This window comes from Nomascus leucogenys, chromosome 6 (genome assembly GCF_006542625.1).
Source record: "Nomascus leucogenys isolate Asia chromosome 6, Asia_NLE_v1, whole genome shotgun sequence".
Classification (NCBI taxonomy): Eukaryota; Metazoa; Chordata; class Mammalia; order Primates; family Hylobatidae; genus Nomascus; species Nomascus leucogenys.
Genome location: NC_044386.1, coordinates 90,022,318 through 90,046,591, shown reverse-complemented (window position 1 = coordinate 90,046,591; position 24,274 = coordinate 90,022,318). Strand labels below are relative to the sequence as shown.

Genomic DNA, 24,274 nt, shown 5'->3' with positions numbered 1-24,274 from the left:
CATTTTCTTTTGTTCCTTAAAGCAATGGCAGATTGTCCTTCTAGCATACAGCTGCTTTGTGACCATGGGGCCTCTGTGAATGCCAAAGATGTGGTAAGTTAGTTTATGTTTATTCTCATTTCAACTCATATATTCTAACTTCTACATTTTGGGAGATCTGTTGTCTTAATGCTGTTTTATTTTTCCTGTTGCTTAGGATGGGCGGACACCACTTGTTCTGGCTACTCAGATGAGTAGGCCAACAATATGTCAACTGCTGATAGATAGAGGAGCGGATGTTAATTCCAGAGACAAACAGAACAGGTAATTCTTTTATCATGGCTCCCAGATACCAGCTGGATACACAGGGATGGAAAGGCCAAGTCAAAGCAGCAGCTCTGTTCTCTGACTTGGCCTTTCTTTCCCCTGGGTTCTCCCCTTCTCTGGCTTGCTTTTCCTTGGAATTAACATCTACTTGTCAGTTTTCTTCAGAGTCTGCTGAAGGAAGAAGGAGAGGGAAATAGAGGAAGATGACAGGGTAAATGTGAATAAAAGCAGTGATTAGGCCTTATCTTTGGGTCAAAGAACTGAAGGAGAGAGGAATTATGTCCCAGGTGTTTTAAGCTTAAAAAACTCTTTAATGAAATGGGTGCAAGTAAGATACACAGGAGAAGAATTTAAAAAGTACATCTATAGTTACTTCTTCATTAGTGAATCTTTTGAGTAAAGTGGTTCTTGAGTGTTCTGGAACTTGACATGTGTCAGTATAGATTTTCTCAAGGTGTTTTCTGTCCTTACTCTGCCAGGGTACAGTGCCATCTCCTATTCTGAACCTGTCCATTTCTGTACTGCAGAGGTCCCTTGCTTTATTTTTGCTTCTGTATTTGATACTATTTTAGTTGGTGTGCTCTAATAATTTCTATCCAGAATTCTCCCTATCTCTGTCTGTAGGTCTAATGTATCACGGTGCTTCTTGTATTACAATTCTGATGTTTATGGTCACAAAGTATCTGAAACACCTTTCATTTAATTCAAGTATTAATAAAACTAAAATTTCTGGGATTTTTGTGGTTACTAGTAAAATTTTTGGTTTCTTTTGACTTAATTTTATTCTTCCAAACATGTATTCTATTGTTTGCAGTTTATTAGAAGTATAAAAGTATAAAAAATAGTCTTTAGTTGTCAGATTTTATAGCTGTAATTGTTTTCTTTACGCATCTCAAAGGAGGAAATTCTTAAGCAATTAAATGATGTGATTAAGAAAGTGGCTTTTTAATATTACTTTGTTTTTGTGGATACTATCATCTGATTCCAAGCATGATGAAGAAAATTGGATTTTAAAATTAAATTTTACTGCTGGGTGCGGTGGCTCATGCCTGTAATCCCAGCACTTTGGGAGGCCGAGGGGGGCGGATCACTTGAGGTCAGGAGTTCGAGACCAGCCTGGCCAACATGGCGAAACCACATCTCTACCAAAAATACAAAAATTAGCCAGGTGTGGTGGTGCGTGCCTATAATCCCAGCTACTTGGGAGGCTGAGGCAGGAGAATTACTTGAACCCAGGAGGCGGAAGTTGCAGTGAGCTGAGATCATGCCACTGCACTGGCAACAGAGTGAGACTCTTGTGTCAAAAAAAAAAAAAATTAAATTAAATTAAATTTTAGGATCAGAGAGGGATAATCTGGTTGGTCTACATACAGTGCTTTATATTTTTTATAGCTCTTACATTTTTCAAAGCATTTTATCTATGTTTTTTCACTGGGCGTTCACAAAAGGCCAATGAGGCAGGGCAGTGTATATTGTATAGACTAAATAGCAGATGGTTTTCAACATAATTTATAACCTTAGTTTCTAATACTCTATATTCATTTATTTTTTTCCTGTTTTATATGTAGCATTTTTTAAATAACATTTTTTAAATAACAAAAAACTTTGTTAATGCCTGTTTTGTACAGAATTTCTTATCAGCAACTACAGGGGAGTTGGGGGACAAGGCTGGAATATGAGAAACACAGCATACATAACAGAGAAAAGGCAAGAGTCAGTTTCCTTAAGAGATCCAATATTCACAATTGAAGACAGAGTTAGATATAGGATATGTCATTTCATTTCATTACGTGTTGGTTAGCTCAACCCAAAAAATAGAGAATTAGACAAAATAATTTCTAGGGTCCTTCTAGATTTTCATGACAATTATTTTGTTGCATGATTAATATTTGCTGATGTACTTTGAGATGTTTGAGTGCCAGTGGTTCTGTTGCAATAGAATAAAACAGTGATCCATGTTTCATGGCGTTAGTTGTAGTCTGAAGATGTGAAGGTCTCCAGGTAGAAGAATCAAGGTTCTTCTAAGCAGGAACATCAGGAATGGAATCTGATACTTCTCTTGGAGGACAAGGGATTCTTAGGGGAGGTTTGCATGATGTGGTTCAGTTCATGAAGGGATTGGAAAAGTTGGGTTTTGAGCACATGGGGTGACAGTATCAGTTGTGGAAAATTTTTGTGGTGATTATTTACCTGTAGGACACTGAAGAAGTGGAATAAATGAGGTTGGTTTGGTAGTAGAAGTAATTAAAGGATATAAGGATATAGAAGACAAAGCAAATGTTTTTATAAATGCAATGAATATAAAGTAAAATCTATATCTGTAACAGGCATGACTTCTTAAAGTAGTGTCTATTCTTCAAGAAGGGAGCCTCTGGCAGAATATTTTCACAATATTTCCTTGGAGTTTTCTCAGTCTTTTGCTCTTCCATTTTTCCATTTAGAACTGCCCTCATGCTAGGTTGCGAATATGGTTGCAGAGATGCAGTAGAAGTCTTAATTAAAAATGGTGCTGATATAAGCTTGCTGGATGCGCTTGGCCATGATAGTTCCTACTATGCAAGAATTGGTGACAATCTGGACATTCTAACCTTGTTGAAGACTGCATCGGAAAATACCAACAAAGGTATCAGCAGTTTTCTGTAACTAGAAAAGTCCACATTAACGAAGAGCCACTTTTTAAAAGACTTAGGTAGTAGAACTACAGTTTATAAGAAGCAAAACATTCCTTACTGATAAACAGTATTGGTTCATTTCCCTCTACAACATGGATTTGCTTACTTGCATTATAGTCACTTGCTTTGAGGCAGTGTGTGTTGCATATATAATCTGGTTTATCCAGTGAACACTAAGACACTGGAATAACTGCAGAACTGAGAAGGAAGAGTCAAGTGTTTTACTAATTTTTTTTTTTTTTGATGAAGAGGGGTGAACCTCCCAACTTTTTATACTTACAAAGTTTTAAAGAATCATTGTTTAAACATGTCTGTAAAATATTCAGCTGATAGTTTATCAAATGCCTATGCCATGATTTTTTATGTTTTTTTAAAAAAACAGGAAAATACAGAAAAGCACAATGAATAAAGTTAGTCACTCATTACCACTGAGGAGCCTCTGTTAACATTTTGAGAAATATCCTTCTAGTCTTTTCCCATTAAATTGAATTCACCTGTAAATCTGAATTGTAGCTTACTTTTTTATGTAACCTATTTTGAAGGCCTTTCCCTCAAAAATACTTTTTCTATAGTATGATTTTTATTGGTGTGTGAGATTCCATTTATTTAAGTTTCATTTAATAAAGCAGTTTTCTACAGGTAGTGTTTAAGCTATTTATAATTATTCATTAGTACACAAAGGTTGTGACTGTCCTTATGCATAAATATTTTAGTATATTTTTATTACCTTTTAGGGTCAATTCCTAGAAATTGAATCACTGGGTTTCAGGGCATGCACATTTCTTTAAGCCTTTGGTCTATGTTGACAAATTGCCTTCCAATTTAGGAGCTTTTTAAATTTTTTCCCCCTCCTTTTTTTTAGATATGGGGTCTCCCTTTGTTGCCCAGGCTAGAGTATAGTGGTGCCATCATAGCTTACTGCAATCTCAAACTCCTGGGCTCAAGCTATCTTGCCACCTCAGCCTCATGAGTAGCTGGGACTACAGGCATGTACCACCATGGCCAGCTAATTTTTTATATTTTTTTTGTAGAGATGGGGTCTTGCTATGTTGCCCAGGCTGGTCTTGAACTCCTCGCCTCAAGTGATCCTCCTGCCCCAGCCTCCCAAAGTGCTGGGATTACAGGTGTGAGCCACCATACCCAGCCTAAATAAATTTCCCATTTTTTACCTGCCTCCCATGCTTAGTCTTTAATCTTACCTACTTGAATATTGTTATAAAAAACTTGCTAATTTGATAGGCAAAAGTGAGATGTCATTGTTTTAAGCATACGTTTTAGAAATAAAACTAAAAAGTTGTAAGCTTTAGAGGAAACTCTAAAGTTTATTTATTTAATATTGACTCAGTTGTATAGTTAGGGAATGCATACCTACCCCAAGTTAACCTGCCATTTTGTTGTTTCTCTTTTTCTCTAAATCTTAGGGAGAGAACTTTGGAAGAAAGGACCATCTTTGCAACAGGTAGATATTAATTTTAATTTTAAAGAATTATATGTATTGTATAGTTTAAAGTGTTTAGTAAAACTAGTTAATAGTTATGCATAACTATTCTGAGTTTAAATGCGTTCTCTCTTCTCAGTTAATCAAGCCCATGTAGATTCTGGGTACTTAGATCATGAGGTCCTATCAAGATACTATCACTTAGCTTGAGACACAGTAGATCTCAGTTTCAATGAAGGTATCCAATGGGAAAGAAATAGCCTCCTGACTGGGGCCGTGAGCATTCAACTTTTTCAAGTAGGAGACATTGTAACTTGTTAAATGATGAACTTTAGCTTGGCAGATCATAGACAGTTTCCCCCAGTCTCCCTTAATAACAGGACAAAATATTAACTGTTATGGGAAAATTCTTTCAATGTAATAAGAAATGAAGAAAACAGAGTTCTAAACTGATTATATATTGTGATTTCAATGCCACTGTTAGCGTTTTTATTTCTTCTTCAGTCTTTTTTTCTGTGTGTATTTAATTGAGGACTTTACAGAATAACAACACATGAAATAATTTGTGCTTTGCACTAAATTTATTATTAAATTACTATTTAACCTTGTTCTGATGTCCCGGTTTGTGAAATGTCTTATGTTTTCTGCTAATCTGTTTGTGTTAAAGTAAGCGGGGTTGGTTTACAGTACCGTGGCTCAAAAGCTAGTGTAGGCAGCTTTCCTCTCTTGCTGACTGTTCCCTTCCAGGCTTTCAGCTTTTCTCTAGTGAGAGGAACCTAAGCATTTGCAAATCCTGAAGAGAAAGCAATCAGGTACCTTGAGCAATTCTGATCATCATCCTGTGTCATTTTTCTACCTCTCACCTGAATCTGAAAGCTACATTTTTTTAAAATTTTACTTTTAAGTTCTGGGATACATGTGCTGAATGTGCCAGTTTGTTACATAGGTATACATGTGTCATGGTAGTTTGCTGCACTTATCATGAAAGTTACATTAAAGCTTGTTTTCCTTTTCAATCCATCTGAATTAATATGTTCATATATGGGTCATGTCTGTTGACACTTTTCCATCTGGAGCAACTGTTCCAGCCTTCTCCCCTGTGCCTCATATAACCTAAGTGTGAGTAGAGTGAAAAAAAATGTACACTGCTATGACTGTACTAGCCATCTCACACAGAATCAGAGAAAAATGATTCCTGAAATATATAGATATTTAAAATAAAAAGAATTATTGAATATTAATATGGGAATGGTTCTCTGCTCAGTGCTCTAGGAAATATTGAGGTGAATACAAGGAGTTAATATTCTACTAGGAACAGAAAGACACACTGCTCCTAATTACTGTGTTTCCATCATTTATTGAATACACTTACTAAATATATGCTGTAAATAGGACTTTTTTTAAATACTAAGGCACATGTAATCTCTGTTTTCAAGAAGCCTACAGTATAGTTGCAAATGTAAGACACACTCAGTTGTTTGTTCACAGATATCTGTTGAACATCTACAACATGCCAACTACTGTTCTAAGTGCTGGGAATATTATAGTGTACGAAGTCTCTGTCCTTATGGAACTCCTAGCTTAGTGAGAGGTGAACAATAAGCAAAGGAATATTTAGTATCATAGCAGATGCTATGAAGAAAAACAAAACAGAATTAAGGGATGAAGAAGGAGTGGGTAGAGGTCTGTGGGAGTAGCCTCACAGGCTGAGGGAAGGGCAGGTGCCCAGCCCCTGATGAGGGAGCAGGTTAGACATGTTCATGGGGCAGCAGCAGACAAGTGTGATAGGAGCGATGTGCCCATCGTGGAGGGAGCAGAAGAGGCTGCTAAAGTAACAAAGTGCTAGATTAAGAAGGACCTTGTATGATAAGGACTTTGGATATGTACCCACCAGTAACTACCAGATGGCAGAAGGCAGGACATGTGCACCCCAATCAGTGGTGCACGTGATCAGATCGCTGCTAAGTGGAGCCAGAGGTGCAAGAGAGGTTCTTTTAGTGTGCTAATAACAAGACTTGTCAGGAAGATGGATCTTAATTAAAGGATGGGGTTGATTTAGTATGTCTGAGTTAGGATATAGTGGAGGCAGTGGGTGAGGATTATGAAGTGAAGATTGGGAATGAAAGTGGTGTGATCAGGTGAGCTGTGAGAAGATGTCAGATTCCACTTGAAGACCAGTACTTTGGTAGAAGGAATGAGGCTGGAAACATAGTTAGGGCCAAATTGTGGATATAGAATATTTTTAAAATAGGAGTTTTTCCTCTAGTTCTAGATCCAAACTCATTTGAATAAGAGTTTAAAAACTTGATCAAGCAAAGGTAAACAAATAATACAAAACATGAGAAAATTATCTCGAAGAATTAAAGCAGTAGTTTTTTTTAAACCTAATTAGAAAGGAAGAAATAAATAGCTTTCTACATTAGTTATTGTGGAGATTTAAAGATCATTTTGGTTTTTTTAAAAGGGGGGTTATTCTCTTGTTTAATAATTATGTTGTGTTTTTGTTAAAGCAAATCTCTAAGCTGGAATAAAGTTTCAAAGCAGTAAGTTACAAAAACAGAACATACACCCAACCAAGTTATTTAAAGACCTTTTTATATTGCTCGGGTCAGAGGGACTGTCTGTTTCTTCCTTACCATACCTCTTGATATTTTATTTTGGTGGTGCTCAGAGAAGTAAATAATTTCCGTATTGTCTTTACAAATTAATGTGACTTTCCCTTTCTCTTCCTTTTTTTTTTTTTTAAATTGAGTTCTTTTAGGAGTAGTTGGCAATGCAGTTCTTTATAGCCCAACTTTTGTTATGCATTTATTACAAATTCTCCTTTTTAAAATTTTTACTTTAGTTAAAATAAATCCTTAATAATACTTTAAAATTTGTTATTATTTAGTATTTTTAAATAAGTTATACTTGATTTATATAAAACATAGTCTTAAAGGTCCTTTCCATTTTGGAGTTTTAAATAGAAACACTGCCACCTTGTGTTATGTGCAGCGAATGTTGGATAAACTGAAAATCACTAACTGGGTGTATTGCCAGTTGAGGAAAATATACCTTTCTGTATTCTTAGACTTGCTGACCTGTGTTTTCTTATGTTTTACCAAAGCGAAATTTGACACACATGCAAGATGAAGTAAATGTGAAGTCACATCAGAGGGAGCATCAAAATATTCAGGTAAAAAGAAAAAAATAACGGTATCTTTCTTTAAAAAACAGTTCCAGTATTTGTAGTGAGATTGAGAGAGAAGAGAGGAAGCAAGAGAGTGGGTGAAATGAATGGGGCAAAGACAGGGAAGCTCGTTAAAATTGTTTGTGATTCTCTTTTTTTGCCTAATCTCATTTATTTATTTATTTATTTATTTAGAGACGGGGTCTGGCTTTGTTGCCCAGGCTGGAGTGCAGTGGCGCCATCTCGGCTCACTGCAACCTCTACCTCCCAGGTTCAAGTGATCCTCCTGCCTCAGCCCTTCTAGTAGCTGGGATTACAGACATGTGCCACCATGCCTGGCTAATTTTTGTATTCTTAGTAGAGACGGGGTTTCACCATGTTGGCCAGGCTGGTCTCGAACTCCTGACCTCAGGTGATCCACCCGCCTCAGCCTCCCAAAGTGTTGGGATTACAAGCGTGAGCCACCACACCCGGCTGCCTAATCTCTTCTTAAAGAATTGCCTTTTGTTATCAATGTTTGAGTCCAGTATTATAAAATTTAATTATATAACGCTAGAAGTATGGTGTAGAAAGTATTGTTTAATATAATATATATAGAAAAAGCAACTTTATATAACTGTTTGATTTAAATGTGTCTGTTTTGTGATGTAAACCATACATTTGTGTTTATTTTAGAAAATTATAGTATTAAAAATGATCATTAATGTAAATTAAATCGGATTTTTTTCTTATTTTCTATTTTGATTGAGAAAAATAATTTTGTTAAACTAACCACACAGTACTTTTTGGCTTTTCTATTGGTCAAAGTTTCCAAATAATATTATGAGGATTATTTTAGAGGAAGGACCCATAATTAATTTTATGACTGAAACACCATTAAATGATAAATTGAATAGCTGTTTTCAGTGTAATAAAAGCATTTTATTTGGATTTTCTTAGTTTACTATGTAGTGTAAGAAAATGAACTATGTCCTTAAATTCGAGCCTTTATCTTTTACCAGAGCGCTGAAAATGATGATTAGTTCAACAAAAGCATTAGAAGAGTCTCATAAATTTGGGAGGTCTTAAGCAAAAGTTAAAATGGCGTGTTCTTTTGCTGTTTTCTGTGTCTAGATGCTTTTTATTTTTTCTTTATTGGAATTACGATGATTTGCCCTCTTGTAGTATATACTTGTATTTATTAGCTATTATAGGATAGTAATTTTCTGTTTTATTTTTGATCTGTAGATTTTAAATCATTGGCATATCATTGAAATTACTGTATCTTTGTACTTAGTGTTTTACATATGTATGTACCTGTATGGTGGTGAACTGCTTTTAAAAGTTTCTTCTTTAAGAATTTGCTCTTTTAAGATTGGCCTGGCACCTTGTTGTCTTTATTATTTAAGGATTTGGAGATTGAAAATGAAGATTTGAAAGAGAGGTTGAGAAAAATTCAGCAAGAACAAAGAATACTTTTGGATAAAGTCAATGGTTTACAGTTACAGCTGAATGAGGTAAATAAATCTGCATAATAAAAAATAAAAAAACTGTCTTACTACATCAATAGCAAATTGTTAATGATTGTGCTAAAGAAGGTAAAATTAGCTCATTGCACTTCAGAGGAGTTAAATCTTACTGGGGACCAGGATTTTTACATGAAATTTTACATTTAAAGTAGTATAAGCTAACAAGTAAGGACAGTGTAAAGAATGTTCAGGGAAGTGAGGAGAGATCATTGTGGGCTGCTGCTTCTGTGGGGGGTACTTCCTGTGGGAGATGGTACTTCTGTTGAATTTTGAAGAAAGTAAGAGGGAATCAGAGGCATTCCAGAGAACACTGTGATGAGCAAAATCACAGAAACAGTGACCTGTAATATATTCCTTGTTGTATAAAAAAATTGGAAATACGAGAAATATCCATAAATCATTTTTTAGAGGGAAAGTAGAGTATATATGAAATCTAGTATAATCAGTTCACTCTTTAAATATACATTTTATTATGTACAGGACTTACCACAGGTGAAATCTTATGTGATACTTGCATTTCAAAAGTAAGAAGTAACTGCGTGATTGGTCCAGCTGTGTCCTTGTGATTCTAATTTTCCATATCATTTTAATATCTTGCTATCTATGTTAGATTTTCCTAAAATTGAACATATGCAAAAGCAAAAGGCTGAACTATAGTTAGGGCCATGGGATTGGAGAGGAAAGAGTAGACAGAAGATATGAGGACGAAGAACAAGTAGGACTTTGTGGTTGATAGGTTCTCAAGAGAATCAAAAGTGCTTCTGATTCTGGATAGTGAGAAGAATGAATGACAACTCATACAACAGAATTGTACATAATTTTCTTCTCATATCCTTGGCCCTAGTCTTAAAGACATTTGCCAATCTTTTTAAAATATCTTTGCCAAGTTCATGCCTTTTAAAATAGGCTTTTAAGAATGAAAATATTTTGTGTTCTTTTTAAATTTAGGAAGTTATGGTTGCTGATGATCTGGAAAGCGAGGTAGGATGACATTTTATTTTAAACCATTAAAATTGTTTTAGGAATTGAAGATGATATATAGTAGTAAAGGTTTAAGTCCTGAATTGAGATAGAGACCAGGATTTTATTTCTGGTTATTAAAGGGAAATTCAAAATCTATACATGACTAAAAAAGGATGTTTTGAATGTAGTGGCATAGATTATTGTAGGCATTTTGTTGTTATTGCCTCTGAAAATCTTACTTTCTGTGAAACTTGTCCTGAAAATAATGTAAAATTCTAAACATAAAGAAAATGTCTGAAAACATTAAGATTGAAAAAAGATTTGAATTCTTTATGATTTTGTTTATAGATATTGTATGTTTCATTAGTATTATTTGTAGAAATTATCAACTCTATTAGTAGTTAAAGTTCACCAGGTTGGAGGATTCATTAACTCCCGTCCTCAATGTAATTCCAATTCACGTTTTCTAAAACACATTTTTAACCCACTTCCAAGCACGGGGTGATTTTACTCTATTTATTCTGTTTCATTTCAGAGAGAAAAGCTGAAGTCCCTTTTGGCAGCTAAAGAAAAGCAACATGAAGAAAGCTTAAGGACTATTGAGGCTCTGAAAAATAGATTTAAATATTTTGAGGTATAGAAAGGTTAAATTATTTCCTGTAATTCATAATGGGTAATGGTAAGGCTCTTGGCATCATACTTGAATTTGAATTATAAATCTCTTATTTATAGTGTGACCTTGGGCTGCTTATTTAAAGTCTTTGAACTTGTTGCCTCTTTGGCAAAACTGGGGTGATTGTCTCTTTCTCCACATAGTTACAAAGGTTAAGTGAGATCATTTTAAATTGACTAGCATGTAATTGACATTTAGTGTCATTCTAGTTTCTCTTCATTGTCCATCCTTACCTTTTTAAAACGTCATATTTCTACCTGTATATTTGCAGTGAGTATAATGATAATAAAAAGCATTCATATAAATGAATGATTATATGTCTAGGATTATCTCAGAAAGGATTTATCACTGGGCATCACCAAAGGTAGCTGAGTCAGCATGAATCTTTTATCTTTGTTGGTGAATGCAGCCCCAAAGTACACTAAAAAAGTGCCTTAGTCCATTCGTGCTGCTCTAACAAAATAAAGAAAATTTATAAAGAACAAATTTATTTCTCCCAGTTCTGGAGGCTGGAAAGTCCAAGATCAAGGCTCTGGCATTCATGTCTGGTGAGGGCTTTTGCTGCATCCTCACCTGGCAGAAGGCAAAAGGGCAAAAAGGAGCCTAAGTGAAGCCCTCGTGATTTAATCAGTTTCCAAAAGGCCCCACCTCTTAATACCACCACAGTGGGAATTAAGTTTCAACACATTTTGGCAGACATTCAGACCATAGCAAAAATAATATTTTTCTTTGTAAATAAAAAACTATGTGTGCATTATGAAAAATAATATAAAACATGTATGAATCTCACAATGTTGCAAGAGATAAGTCAGACACAAAGAGTACATACTGCATGATTCTATTTTTATGAAGTTCAAAAGCAGATAAAACTAATCTATGATGTTAGAGATTAGAATAGAGACCACCCTTTGGTGAGGGGTTACTGAGTAAGGTGTGTGAGGAAACTTTTGGTGTTCTGGAAGTGTTTTATATCTTAATCTGGGTTGTGTATAATTACAAAAGGTATGCATATGCAAATTCATTGTATTATACACACTTAATATGTGTACATATTTATGTGACTGAATTTTCAAGATTATTCAGAAACACCATTTTATAACCCAAAGAATGATCTAGCTATAGTGACTTCTATCTTCTTCACATTTGAAGACTCTTTTTTAGGTTAATTGTGAAACTGGTGATTGCTAATATTTTAATAGCACTGACCATGTACTTTGCATTCTTGTCATGCATCAAAAAACAAATCAACTCTATGTGATAAGTTTTATTGTTACCTGACTTCACAGGTAAGGAGGTTGAGGCACAGAGAGGTTTACCCATGAGGGGTTTCACAAATAGTAAGTGACAGAGTCGGGACTTGAACCCAAGCATCTGACTCCTTTGTGCTTTTAACTACAATCCTAGTTTTACACTTAGAATTACTTGAATGAGAAAATTTAGGAGTGTATACGGGGCCTTTTAAGTATTAATCAAAGTATAATATAATTTGGGTATTATTTATGTATATATTTCTTCTAGGAGCTAGACTTTTGCATGTCTTAAGTGTAGGGTGTAGGCCAGGTGCAGTGTCTCACGCTTGTAATCCCAGCACTTTTGGGAGGCCAAGGTGGGTGGATCACTTAAGGTCAGGAGTTTGAAACCAGCGTGGCCAACATGGCAAAGCTCCATCTTTACTAAAAATACAAAAATTAGCAGGGCGTGGTGGAACATGCCTGTAATACCAGCTACTCAGGAGGCTGAAGCAGGAGAATTGCTTGAATCCGGGAGGCGGAGGTTGCAATGAGTGAGATCACACCACTGCACTCCAGCCTGGGTGACAGAGTGAGACTCTGTCTCAAGGGGAAGAAAAAAAAAAAAGATGTTTTTCTGTAGCTTTAGACAAACAATTTGTCTAAATTGTCAAGTCTGTAACATAATAGTCATAAAAGTAACTTATTTTTCTTATAAAAATACATATTTACTTTAGAAAAATAAGAAAATATATTTAAACTGAAAGCAGATGCAAAAGACACCTATAATATTAACTCTGCTGGCACCTGACTGAAATTCTTTCAAACATTTGCACATAATTTGTGTGTTATATACTCATTCAACAGGTGGGATCATATAGTAAATCCTGTTTTGTAACTGTTCCCATTCAATATGATGGGGACATTTTCCTCAGTCACTACGTATTCATTGTGATGAAATTTTATGCTAGATATGATTTTTTACTTTCAAGCAGAAAATTACAGGTCCCACTTTATATGTGACCCAGTATTTATAACAGCAACCATTAAAAACTACTAAGAATTTGCCCGGGCGTGGTGTCTCAGCCTGTGATCCCAACACTTTGGAAGGCCCAGGCAAGTGGATCACTTGAGCTCAGGTGTTCGAGACAAGCCTGGGCAACATGGTGAAATCCCGTCTCTACCAAAAACACAAAAATTAGCTGGGCGAGGTGGTGCATGCCTATAATCCCAGCTACTTGGGTGGCTGAGGAAGGAGAATCACTTGAACCCAGGAGGTGGAGGCTGCAATGAGCCAAGGTCATGCCTCTGCACTCCAGCTTGGGCGACAGAGTAAGACCTTGTCTCAAAACCAACCAACGAACCAACCAACAAACTACTAAGAATTCATCATTTACAAACATTGAATATCTACTGCTGTATTATCTCAGATGCTTAAAAAAGCTTAACTGTCAAAAGAATTACTGTTATGAGTTATGTATAATAACATGTAGCTATTTCCCTTATATGTATAAAAATATGGGGAAAATGGATATTTTAGAATGAGGCTGATTTTATATTACAACTTTTATATTTGTTTTCATTTGAGTAATAAAGATAATAAGACCAAATTAAGTTTTTTGAACTCCTTATGTGCATAGCACCCCCAATACATGTATGAGGCCATTTAGTAGTTATTGTAAACTTTAGCATTAAATATTCCATAGAACAAAGAGCTTAACTAAGCTTATAGGTGTTTTTTCATACTGTGGGGGCACTAATGATTAATGGAGGTGGCATTAATTTAGTCATGGAATTGTGGACTGTTTTATCGTGGTCAACTACTTCAGAGTTTGGTATGTAGCTTTTAGGACTGATACACCTAGATACACAAATACGAACTACATCTGCCTGTCCTTACTCTTCATTTCACTCTGGGGTTTTTTGTTTTGTTTTGTTTTTGAGACAGGATCTCACTCTGTCACCCAGGTTGGAGTGCAGTGGTGTGATCACCACTCACTGTAGCCTTGACCTCCCCGGGCTCAGGTGATCCTCCCACCTCAGCCTCATTACCCTGCCCAGCTAATGTTTTTGTGTGTGTGTGTTTGTTTTTTATTTATTTATTTATTTTTGAGAAGAAGTTTCACTCTTGTTGCCCAGGCTGGAGTGCAATGGCATGATCTCGGCTCACTGCAACCTCCGCCTCCCAGGTTCAAGCAGTTCTCCTGGCTCAGCCTCCCTAGTAGCTGAGATTACAGGTGCCCGCCACCACGCCCAGCTAATTTTTTGTATTTTTAGTAGAGACGGGGTTTCACTATGTTGGCCAGGCTGGTCTTGAACTCCCGACCTCAGGCAATCCACCTGCCTCAGCCTCCCGAAGTGCTGGGATTGCAGGCATGAGCCACCGCGCCCAGCTCGTTTTTGTATTTTTTTGTGAGGACGAGGTCTCACCACATTGCCTAGGCTGGTTTCAAACTCCTGGGCTCAAGTGATCTACCTGTCTCAGCCTTCCAAAGTGCTGGGATTATAGGTGTGAGCCACTGCACCTGGCCTATTCTTACCCTTGAAGTGTAGTATTTTAATTTATATATTAGATTCTTTGTATTTGGCTTACTTGGGAAAAGGAGCAACCCAGTATATTTTGATTCACTGTAGCTGGAGTTTCTCTATTATTTCCTAACTAATGGATTGATGGATTTATTACTACGTGTAGGTCTCTGCCTCAGTTTCATTTCCTGCTCTCTGTCTCCTTTTACTTTCAAAGTGCTTGGTATTTTATAAACTCTGGAAGAAGGGGTTATGTTGATATTTCATAGTCAATGAGGTAGGGTTTCTGCTTCCTACAGTGGTAAAGTAAAATGAGTTATTGACATGAATGTGGCCACTTCCTTCCTTTTGAGGTAAAGCAGTAGCAAACAGTAGTCTTTGAAAGTTGTTTCAGTTCATTTAGGGCTCACTTTTTTTTTTTTTCTTTTGAGCAATAAAGATTTTTCTTAAAACACTTGGCTGTTTTTATTAAAATGCTTAGTGAAGTACTTTATTCCCAGCTGATCTCTCTAAGTGTTGCTAGTGTTGTTTCCTTTTGTGGGTTTGAGTAGAATAATGCTCCGGAGAAACAGGAATGTCAAAAATGTAGTTTTGATGACTGCATCATTTATTTAGAGCTAAAACAGATACAGAATTTAACAAAATGAGGCAGCATTCACCCTAAAATATTTTATGCTTCTGATTTCAGAGTGATCATTTAGGATCAGGAAGTCATTTCAGTAACCGTAAGTATAAAAGTATGGATTTTCATTACAGTTCACCTAGTTCAAGCAAAGAAGAATGTTTATTCTTACTTGTTTAACTATACAGGAATAACTGTACAAGATATTCCTGCTGCTAAACTTCATCAACACATGGAACTAGGAAGACATTAAGATGACTATTGTAACTTCTAACTTATTCTGATAATTGCTAAAGCTCTGATTCTCCTTAGCTACCTGTATTTTAAAATTGTATATTGTATGAGTTACCAAATTTGCCTTGTTGATTAGTAGACATAGACATTCGTCTTGTGATATTTAGGGTTCATTTTTTTATGGAAAGAACATAAACATAGTTTTCTAATTTGGAGAAATCAGTCTTAATGCAAGTAGGCATTTTAAAATTACATTTATGATTTTTAGACTCTACATAATCTTTTTTATTCTGCAATGTTAAACAGTTTCTCTAGAAAATCTGTTTTTGTTTGTTTCCTAGTGACTATTAAACTATCCTCTCCTACAACAGTAATATTTATGCTATAAATTTAAATCATCATTTTTGTTCTGATTGATTATAAGATACATGTTTTATTATCATGTAGCCTAGTTTAAGAGTCCTCGATGTTTCTGAAATTTTAGTGATTCTGCTGAGAGCATAGAAAAAAATAAGAAAAAAATAAAAACCAACCTAGCATCTGTTGTTCAGTGGATTGTAGGTACTTCTGTTTATAGAAATAATAAGGGGAAAATGGGTATTTTAGAATGAGGATACTTTTGTGTTGTACCTCTTGCTTCTCTTTTATTTGAATAATAAAGGAAATAACATCAAATTAATGTTTAGCCTACTTCAGTATGGATATTGAAGTTAAAATGTCATTTATTTGCATTTATTTAGGAAAAGAAGATATGCTTCTTAAACAAGGTCAGATGTATATGGCAGACTCACAGGTAATAACTTTTTTTTTTAAATTTTAAAAAACATTTAAAGAAAATTTTTGTGCCTTTATAAAGAGAGGAGAAAGCAGCATTGTATATTAAGTATATATACGTAGAGTGAGGTTTTCATTATCAAAGACAAGTTGGTCCCGCTTTCTTGAGTTTAATAAAAACAGATATTGCTGTTTCTGGTGCCCTCTAGAGTGTTTTTGATGGTAGTGGTTATAGTAAGAGATTTGAATTATAGTTTAATTGCATTTGATACTAAGTTTCTGTTCATTAACAGTGATCAGTTAACTTCATATTTGCCCATATAAAGGGGAGGACAGATATGAATAATTCAAAATATAATTTTTTTTCCTCTTGATCCAGGGGAAAAGCAGTTCAGATTTAACTAACAGTAAATCTGTAGGGATCTGCAGCAAGCTCTATCCTTGCCTCCTCAGAGGAAAGGATTCGGCTGAGGGGCAGAAGTAGGTTTAAGGCAGAGGGAGAGGCGAAGGGAAATTTTAGGGCAGGAGTGAGTTTATTAAAAAGTGTTAGAGCAGGAACAAAAGGAAGCAAAGTATACTTGGAAGAAGGCCAAGTGGGCGGCTTGAGAGATCCCAGTGCCCTGTTCAGCCCTTGGCTTGGGATTTTTATACACTGGCTTGGTTTTGGGGTTTGCATTTCTCCTCCCTTGATTCTTCTCTTGGGGGCAGGCTATCTGCATGCATAGTGGCCTGTCAGCACTTAGGAGGGGCCACATGTGTAGTGCCTTTACTAAGGTTGTGCACATGCTCTCTAGGAGCTGTTTTCCTTTACCAGTCAAATGCCCCCAGAAGAAGGTCATACATCCACCATTTTGTCTCTTAGTGCGCATGCTTGAGCCTGCTCACCCAGCTCTGGAGATCTTATCAGGAAGCTGCTGTCACCAGCTCCAGGTGTTTTCTGTCTATTGGGAGACTCTCTTTCCCTGGTGCTGGCTGTGACCAATCATTCGCTTGACAACTCTGATAACTAGCGGGTTTATTTTCGTGGTATTTTTATAATTTAGAGAATATTCTGTTGGATTAACAGTGAAGGTATGCAGAAGTCAGAAATCTTACTAGTTAAATCTATAATTCTATGAAATTATCTGCAAATTTAAAATTGCAGTACTTGTTTTTATTCAAGGATACAATGGTTTTCTTCAGAATTTAAAGTTCTAAGCACATTATGTGCCATAAAACATAGAAATAATAAATATGTTTTGATAAAGTTGATGATATTCGTGTGTGGGTAGGTGTTAATGAATGGGGAGAGAAAGACAAAATAGCACCCGGTAGCCATGGCCATTTTCCCTTGTTCTGCCAGAAATAGACTTACGTGAACAGAACTCTCAAAATGTTGTGAATGTATTAAGGAAATCATATCCAGAACTGTTTCCTTACCACAAAAATCAGCATTGTGATTTTTTTCCATCTTACTGCCTAGTCTGAAAACCCTTTGATTCCTGATGATGTGCTCACTTTCTGTAAGTTTGGCAAATAAGTATAGTAAATGTCTCATTTAGGCTTTTGTGATTGATGTCTTTTTTTTTTTTTCTTTTCAGTGTACTTCCCCAGGTATACCAGCCCATATGCAAAGCAGATCTATGTTAAGACCTCTGGAGCTATCTTTACCCAGTCAAACATCATACTCTGAAAATGAAATTTTAAAGAAAGAGTTAGAAGCAATGCGAACTTTCTGTGAGTCAGCAAAACAAGACCGACTGAAGCTCCAAAATGAACTGGCGCACAAAGTGGCAGAATGCAAAGCTTTAGCATTAGAATGTGAAAGGGTCAAGGAGGATTCAGATGAACAGATAAAGCAATTAGAAGATGCATTAAAAGATGTGCAGAAGAGGATGTATGAGTCAGAAGGTAAAGTTAAACAAATGCAGACCCATTTTCTTGCCCTTAAAGAACACTTAACAAGTGAAGCAGCCTCAGGGAATCACAGACTAACCGAGGAACTGAAGGATCAGTTGAAAGACTTGAAAGTAAAATATGAAGGTGCTTCAGCAGAAGTGGGGAAATTAAGAAACCAAATCAAACAAAATGAGATGATAGTAGAAGAGTTTAAGAGGGATGAAGGCAAGCTGATAGAAGAAAATAAGCGATTACAGAAGGAACTGAGTATGTGTGAAATGGAGCGAGAGAAGAAAGGAAGAAAGGTCACAGAGATGGAAAGCCAGGCAAAAGAATTGTTAGCGAAGTTGGCCCTTTCCATTCCAGCTGAAAAATTTGAAAACATGAAGAGCTCATTATCAAATGAAGTGAATGAGAAAGCAAGAAAATTAGTAGAAATGGAAAGAGAACATGAAAAATCACTTAGTGAAATTAGACAGTTAAAGAGAGAACTTGAGAATGTTAAGGCCAAGCTTGCTCAGCACGTCAAACTAGAGGAACACGAACAGGTTAAGAGTAGATTAGAACAGAAATCAGGAGAACTTGGGAAGAAAGTCACTGAGTTAACATTGAAAAATCAGACACTACAAAAGGAAATTGAAAAAGTTTATTTGGATAATAAGCTCCTCAAGGAGCAAGCACATAACTTAACAATTGAAATGAAAAATCATTATGTTCCTTTAAAAGTGAGTGAAGACATGAAAAAGTCACATGATGCAATTATTGATGATCTTAATAGAAAGCTTTTAGATGTAACACAAAAATATACAGAAAAGAAGTTGGAAATGGAGAAATTGCTACTGGAAAATGACAGCTTAAGTAAGGATGTGAGCCGCCTAGAAACTGTGTTTGTACCTCCTGAGAAACATGAAAAAGAGATAACAGCTCTGAAATCCAATATTGTTGAACTTAAGAAACAGCTGTCTGAACTTAAGAAAAAATGTGGTGAAGACCAGGAGAAAATACACGCTCTCACGTCTGAAAACACTAACTTGAAGAAGATGATGAGTAATCAGTATGTGCCAGTTAAAACCCATGAAGAGATTAAAACGACACTGAATAACACATTAGCTAAAACTAACAGAGAATTATTAGATGTGAAGAAAAAATTTGAAGATATAAATCAGGAATTTGTAAAAATAAAAGATAAGAATGAAATATTAAAAAGAAACCTGGAAAACACTCAGAACCAAATAAAAGCTGAGTACATCAGCCTGGCAGAGCACGAGGCAAAGATGGGCTCGCTAAGTCAGAGCATGAGAAAGGTGCAGGATAGTAATGCTGAAATCTTGGCCAACTACAGAAAAGGCCAAGAAGAGATTGTGACACTGCATGCTGAAATTGAAGCCCAGAAGAGGGAACTCGATACAATACAAGAATGCATTAAGGTAAAATACGCCCCAATTGTCAGCTTTGAGGAGTGCGAGAGAAAATTTAAAGCAACAGAGAAAGAACTAAAAGACCAGTTATCAGAGCAGACACAAAAGTATAGTGTCAGTGAAGAAGAAGTCAAGAAAAACAAGCAAGAGAATGACAAGTTAAAGAAGGAGATTTTTACTCTTCAGAAAGATTTGAGGGATAAGACAGTTCTTATTGAGAAGTCTCATGAAATGGAAAGAGCATTAAGCAGAAAAACAGATGAGCTAAACAAACAGTTAAAAGACTTGTCACAGAAATACACAGAAGTAAAGAATGTGAAAGAGAAGCTAGTAGAAGAAAATGCTAAACAGACTTCTGAGATACTTGCAGTGCAAAATCTTTTGCAAAAACAACATGTTCCATTGGAACAGGTTGAGGCTCTGAAAAAATCTCTTAATGGCACAATTGAAAATCTAAAGGAAGAACTGAAGAATACGCAAAGGTGTTACGAGAAAGAGCAGCAGACAGTGACCAAACTGCATCAGTTGTTGGAGAATCAAAAGAACTCTTCTGTACCCTTGGCAGAGCATTTGCAGATTAAAGAAGCATTTGAGAAAGAAGTTGGAATCATAAAAGCTAGCTTGAGAGAAAAGGAAGAAGAAAGCCAAAACAAAATGGAAGAAGTCTCCAAACTTCAGTCTGAGGTTCAGAATACTAAACAAGCATTAAAAAAATTAGAGACTAGAGAGGTAGTTGATTTGTCTAAATATAAAGCAACAAAAAGTGATTTGGAGACACAGATTTCTAGCTTAAATGAGAAATTGGCCAATCTGAATAGAAAGTATGAGGAAGTATGTGAGGAAGTTTTGCATGCCAAAAAGAAGGAAATATCTGCAAAAGATGAGAAGGAATTACTGCATTTCAGCATCGAGCAAGAAATTAAGGATCAGAAGGAACGATGTGATAAGTCCTTAACAACAATCACAGAATTACAAAGAAGAATACAAGAATCTGCTAAGCAAATAGAAGCAAAAGATAATAAGGTAGGTACAAAGTAGTCTGCATGGCTATGTGTTGGAAACCCCAGAGCAGTGCTCTTTACCACAGAATCTTACAGGAAAGTAGACACAGGTATTAACAAAGTGACCATTAGACACACCCTTTCCAGTTTGGCAACTTGTGTGTAAAAATTACGAATTGAAAAAAAATTGAAGTAGCACAAACAAAAGTCAAAAGCATTTTTCCTTCTGTTTCTTTAGCTGTTCTAGCCAAGAATTCAGGAACGATGGGGAGAGTTAGGCTCACTTGTCTCATAGATGAAGAGTCAAAAGCCAGTGCGTTTGTGGCATGTGAAAGATGGGGAAGAGGGTGGTGGGGAAGCTCTCCTTCTGGGCTGCAAGAAACCAAGAACACTGGGGAGCATCCAGAGCTGATCTTGGTACTCACCCATACTAGTAAACTGAGCCCTCCAATTCATTTTATGTTCTGTTGCTCATGTCTTTCTACAGACTAGAAAGTCTACATCCCCTCACCCAGAATGTCCTTTCCCTCCTTTCTACTGAGTTGAATCCTATACATTCATTAACATGTTATCCTCCTTCCTAAAGCCTTCATGGTCCAATCTAGTCTATAGTAAACAGTTCCTCATCTAAGATAGATGTTTTATTGTGGCTTTGCCATCCATTTAAAACATTTATATTACCTTGTTAGAATCACATAGTTGATCTTCCCAATCAGTTCTCATGAGCAGGGTTTATAACAACTTTCCATCTTATCTTTAATTCTCATGGTACAATTTACAGAATAGGTACTCAACAATATTTTTGACACTGATGTTGCCTAAAGTTTTTACTATGGATATGACATATAAAGATTAACTGCAGTTTCATCCATTCAACATGTAATGATTAAATGCCTTCTGTATATCATGTGCTGGGGATACAGTGGAGTAAACACAGACACAGACTGCCCTCCCCAGTGGAAAGTACTTGTACATACTCAGGCACACCATCTCTGTGATTGAGAATTTAAATGCTCTAAGCTTGTTCAGAAGGTAGCTATGGATATATATAGTAATATGTAAGAGCTAATTATTAATATCTACTTGTTGCCATTTATTGAGCATGTGCATATAATTGCATTTGATTTTCTTTGTTTTTTTCTATTATTATTTTTCAATAAAAAATTTTGTGGGGGAGGAGATGGAGTCTTGCTATATTGCCTAGGCTGGTCTTGAATTCCTGAGTTTAAACAATCTTCTTGCCTTAGCCTCCCAAAGTGTTGGGATTATAGGTGTGAGCCACTGTGCCCAACCTGATTTTCTTAACTCTGAAAGATTGTCCACCTTTCACCAATGTGGAATCTAAGGCTCAGAAAAGTAAAGGAAATTAGCCAAGCTCATACAAGTCGACTGTCTGACTTTAAAGCAGGGGGGAAAAATGCTATGTTTCTAGGCACTTCCTATTCCTATAAACAGCCTTCTCCTTGTTTTTTTTCTTCTCGACAACAAAGTGGTCTTAAATAATACAACCTTGAAAGGACAAAAGAACATATGTTAATCCTAGACTTACAAGGGCCACACCCTTTTACTTTTCACACTTTGTTGCTGGGAATCCCCCTTCCCTTCCTGTGTTCCATGTTACCTGGAAGATAGTTCATGTGCCTTCATGGATGCTTATATATTAGCTAAAAGTAAGACTATGTTTATACTCACATCTTAGGATATATGTAATATTTATTCTTAATTTGGTATTGCTTTTGTAAAGAATTTCTGGAGAGGGATTTAATTATAAATTACATATTGTATACATTGTTGGTAACCATCTTGGCAGTATTCATACCTCAATTTTCTGGTGTATAAAGATAAAGCTTGTGTCTCCAAAAAGGAATGATTTCTGTACAAAGATGTTCATTGTACATGATAAGTGAATAATATGTTTCTCCTACAACTTTTTTTTTTTAAAGATAACTGAACTGCTTAATGATGTGGAAAGACTAAAACAGGCACTCAATGGCCTTTCCCAACTCACCTACACAAGTGGGAACCCCACCAAGAGGCAGAGCCAGCTGATTGACACTCTGCAGCACCAAGTGAAATCTCTGGAGCAACAGCTGGCTGTGAGTAACCAGGCACACGGGGCTTTGCGTGAATATGTGCTGGCTCCTTGTAGTTAGTTTGTAAGGCTCATTTAGAAATTAAAGTGATCTGTAGCTATGTTCGGATCCAAGAATGTAATTGTTTTTATATACGAGAAGTTACTTATACTGGTGGTGTAATAATACTTACTTGATGCCTACTGTACACCAGGCACCACATCAAACATTTTACATACTTTATCTATAAACTTTATCTTCATCACGATCTCACAAAGCAGGTTTATTCCCTCCATTTAATTCTTAAGGAATCAAAGAATAAAGTATTTGATGCCTGGGGTCATTCAGCTGGGGTATAAACCTGGAACTGGCCGACTCCAGATCCAGCATCTTTCTCATTGCAGTGTACTCTCTAAAATATTGGTCCACTAAACTAAAGGAGGTTTTAAAATAATCTTTTATCTTTGTGAATAAAGAGGCATTCCTATGGTTTTATACCTTATATAGAAGGATAAGCGCCTGGATTTAGAAGCTAAAGTTGGAAGGTCTGGTCTAAGTCCTGCCACTTACAAGGAAGTGGCAAGGGACATTCCCTTTAACTCTTGGCTTTCTCATCCAGAAAACAGAATAATAACTAATTACTTGTTTACATTTTTTAAATTATACTTTAAGTTTTAGGGTACATGTGCACAATGTGCAGGTTTGTTACATTTGTATACATGTGCCATGTTGGTGTGCTGCACCCATTAACTCGTCATTTAACATTAGGTATATCTCCTAATGCTATCCCTCCCTCCTCCCCACACCCCACAACAGGCCCTAGTGTGTGATGTTCCCCTTCCTGTGTCCATGTGTTCTCATTGTTCAATTCCCACCTATGAGTGAAAACATGTGGTGTTTGGTTTTTTGTCCTTGCTATAGTTTGCTGAGAATGATGGTTTCCAGCTTCATCCATGTCCCTACAAAGGACACGAACTCATCATTTTTTATGGCTGCATAGTATTCCATGGTGTATATGTGCCACATTTTCTTAATCCAGTCTATCATTGTTGGACATTTGGGTTGGTTCCAAGTCCTTGCTATTGTGAATAGTGCCGCAATAAACATATGTGTGCATGTGTCTTTATAGCAACATGATTTATAATCCTTTGGGTATATACCCAGTAATGGGATGGCTGGGTCAAATGGTATTTCTAGTTCCAGATCCCTGAGGAATTGCCACACTGACTGCCACAATAGTTGAACTAGTTTATAGTCCCACCAACAGTGTAAAAGTGTTCCTATTTCTCCACATCCTCTCCAGCACCTGTTGTTTCCTGACTTTTTAATGATGGCCATTCTAACTGGTGTGAGATGGTATCTCATTGTGGTTTTGATTTGCATTTCTCTGATGGCCAGTGATGATGAGCATTTTTGCATGTGTTTTTTGGCTGCATAAATGTCTTCTTTTGAGAAGTGTCTGTTCATATCCTTCGCCCACTTGTTGATGGGGTTATTTGTTTTTTTCTTGTAAATTTGTTTGAGTTCATTGTAGATTCTGGATATTAGCCCTTTGTCAGATGAGTAGGTTGCAAAAATTTTCTCCCATTCTGTAGGTTGCCTGTTCACTCTGATGGTAGTTTCTTTTGCTGTGCAGAAGCTCTTTAGTTTAATTAGATCCCATTTGTCAATTTGGGCTTTTGTTGCCATTGCTTTTGGTGTTTTAGACATGAAGTCCTTGCCCATGCCTATGTCTTGAATGGTATTGCCTTTATTTTCTTCTAGGGTTTTTATGGTTTTAGGTCTAACATT

The 24,274-nt window shown here is 36.2% G+C and overlaps 1 protein-coding gene across 4 annotated transcripts in view; it reads left to right on the top strand.

Annotated features, from left to right (window-relative positions):
• The window catches only part of UACA (uveal autoantigen with coiled-coil domains and ankyrin repeats), a 102,223-nt gene that overhangs the window by 71,657 nt on the left and 6,292 nt on the right, over positions 1 to 24,274 (top strand). For 2 of the 4 annotated variants that reach the window (XM_030814670.1, XM_003267165.2), the window contains exons 6-17: positions 23 to 93; positions 197 to 303; positions 2,748 to 2,929; positions 4,400 to 4,437; positions 7,523 to 7,591; positions 8,974 to 9,081; positions 10,042 to 10,074; positions 10,592 to 10,690; positions 15,173 to 15,209; positions 16,081 to 16,133; positions 17,695 to 20,433; positions 22,355 to 22,507. In XM_030814670.1, coding sequence (XP_030670530.1) covers positions 23 to 93; positions 197 to 303; positions 2,748 to 2,929; positions 4,400 to 4,437; positions 7,523 to 7,591; positions 8,974 to 9,081; positions 10,042 to 10,074; positions 10,592 to 10,690; positions 15,173 to 15,209; positions 16,081 to 16,133; positions 17,695 to 20,433; positions 22,355 to 22,507 — 3,689 coding nt within the window. Of the gene's footprint in view, positions 1 to 22; positions 94 to 196; positions 304 to 2,747; positions 2,930 to 4,399; positions 4,438 to 5,653; positions 6,960 to 7,522; positions 7,592 to 8,973; positions 9,082 to 10,041; positions 10,075 to 10,591; positions 10,691 to 15,172; positions 15,210 to 16,080; positions 16,134 to 17,694; positions 20,434 to 22,354; positions 22,508 to 24,274 lie in introns of those variants that run through there. The other 2 variants (XM_030814671.1, XM_030814672.1) reach the window with 2 other exon arrangements.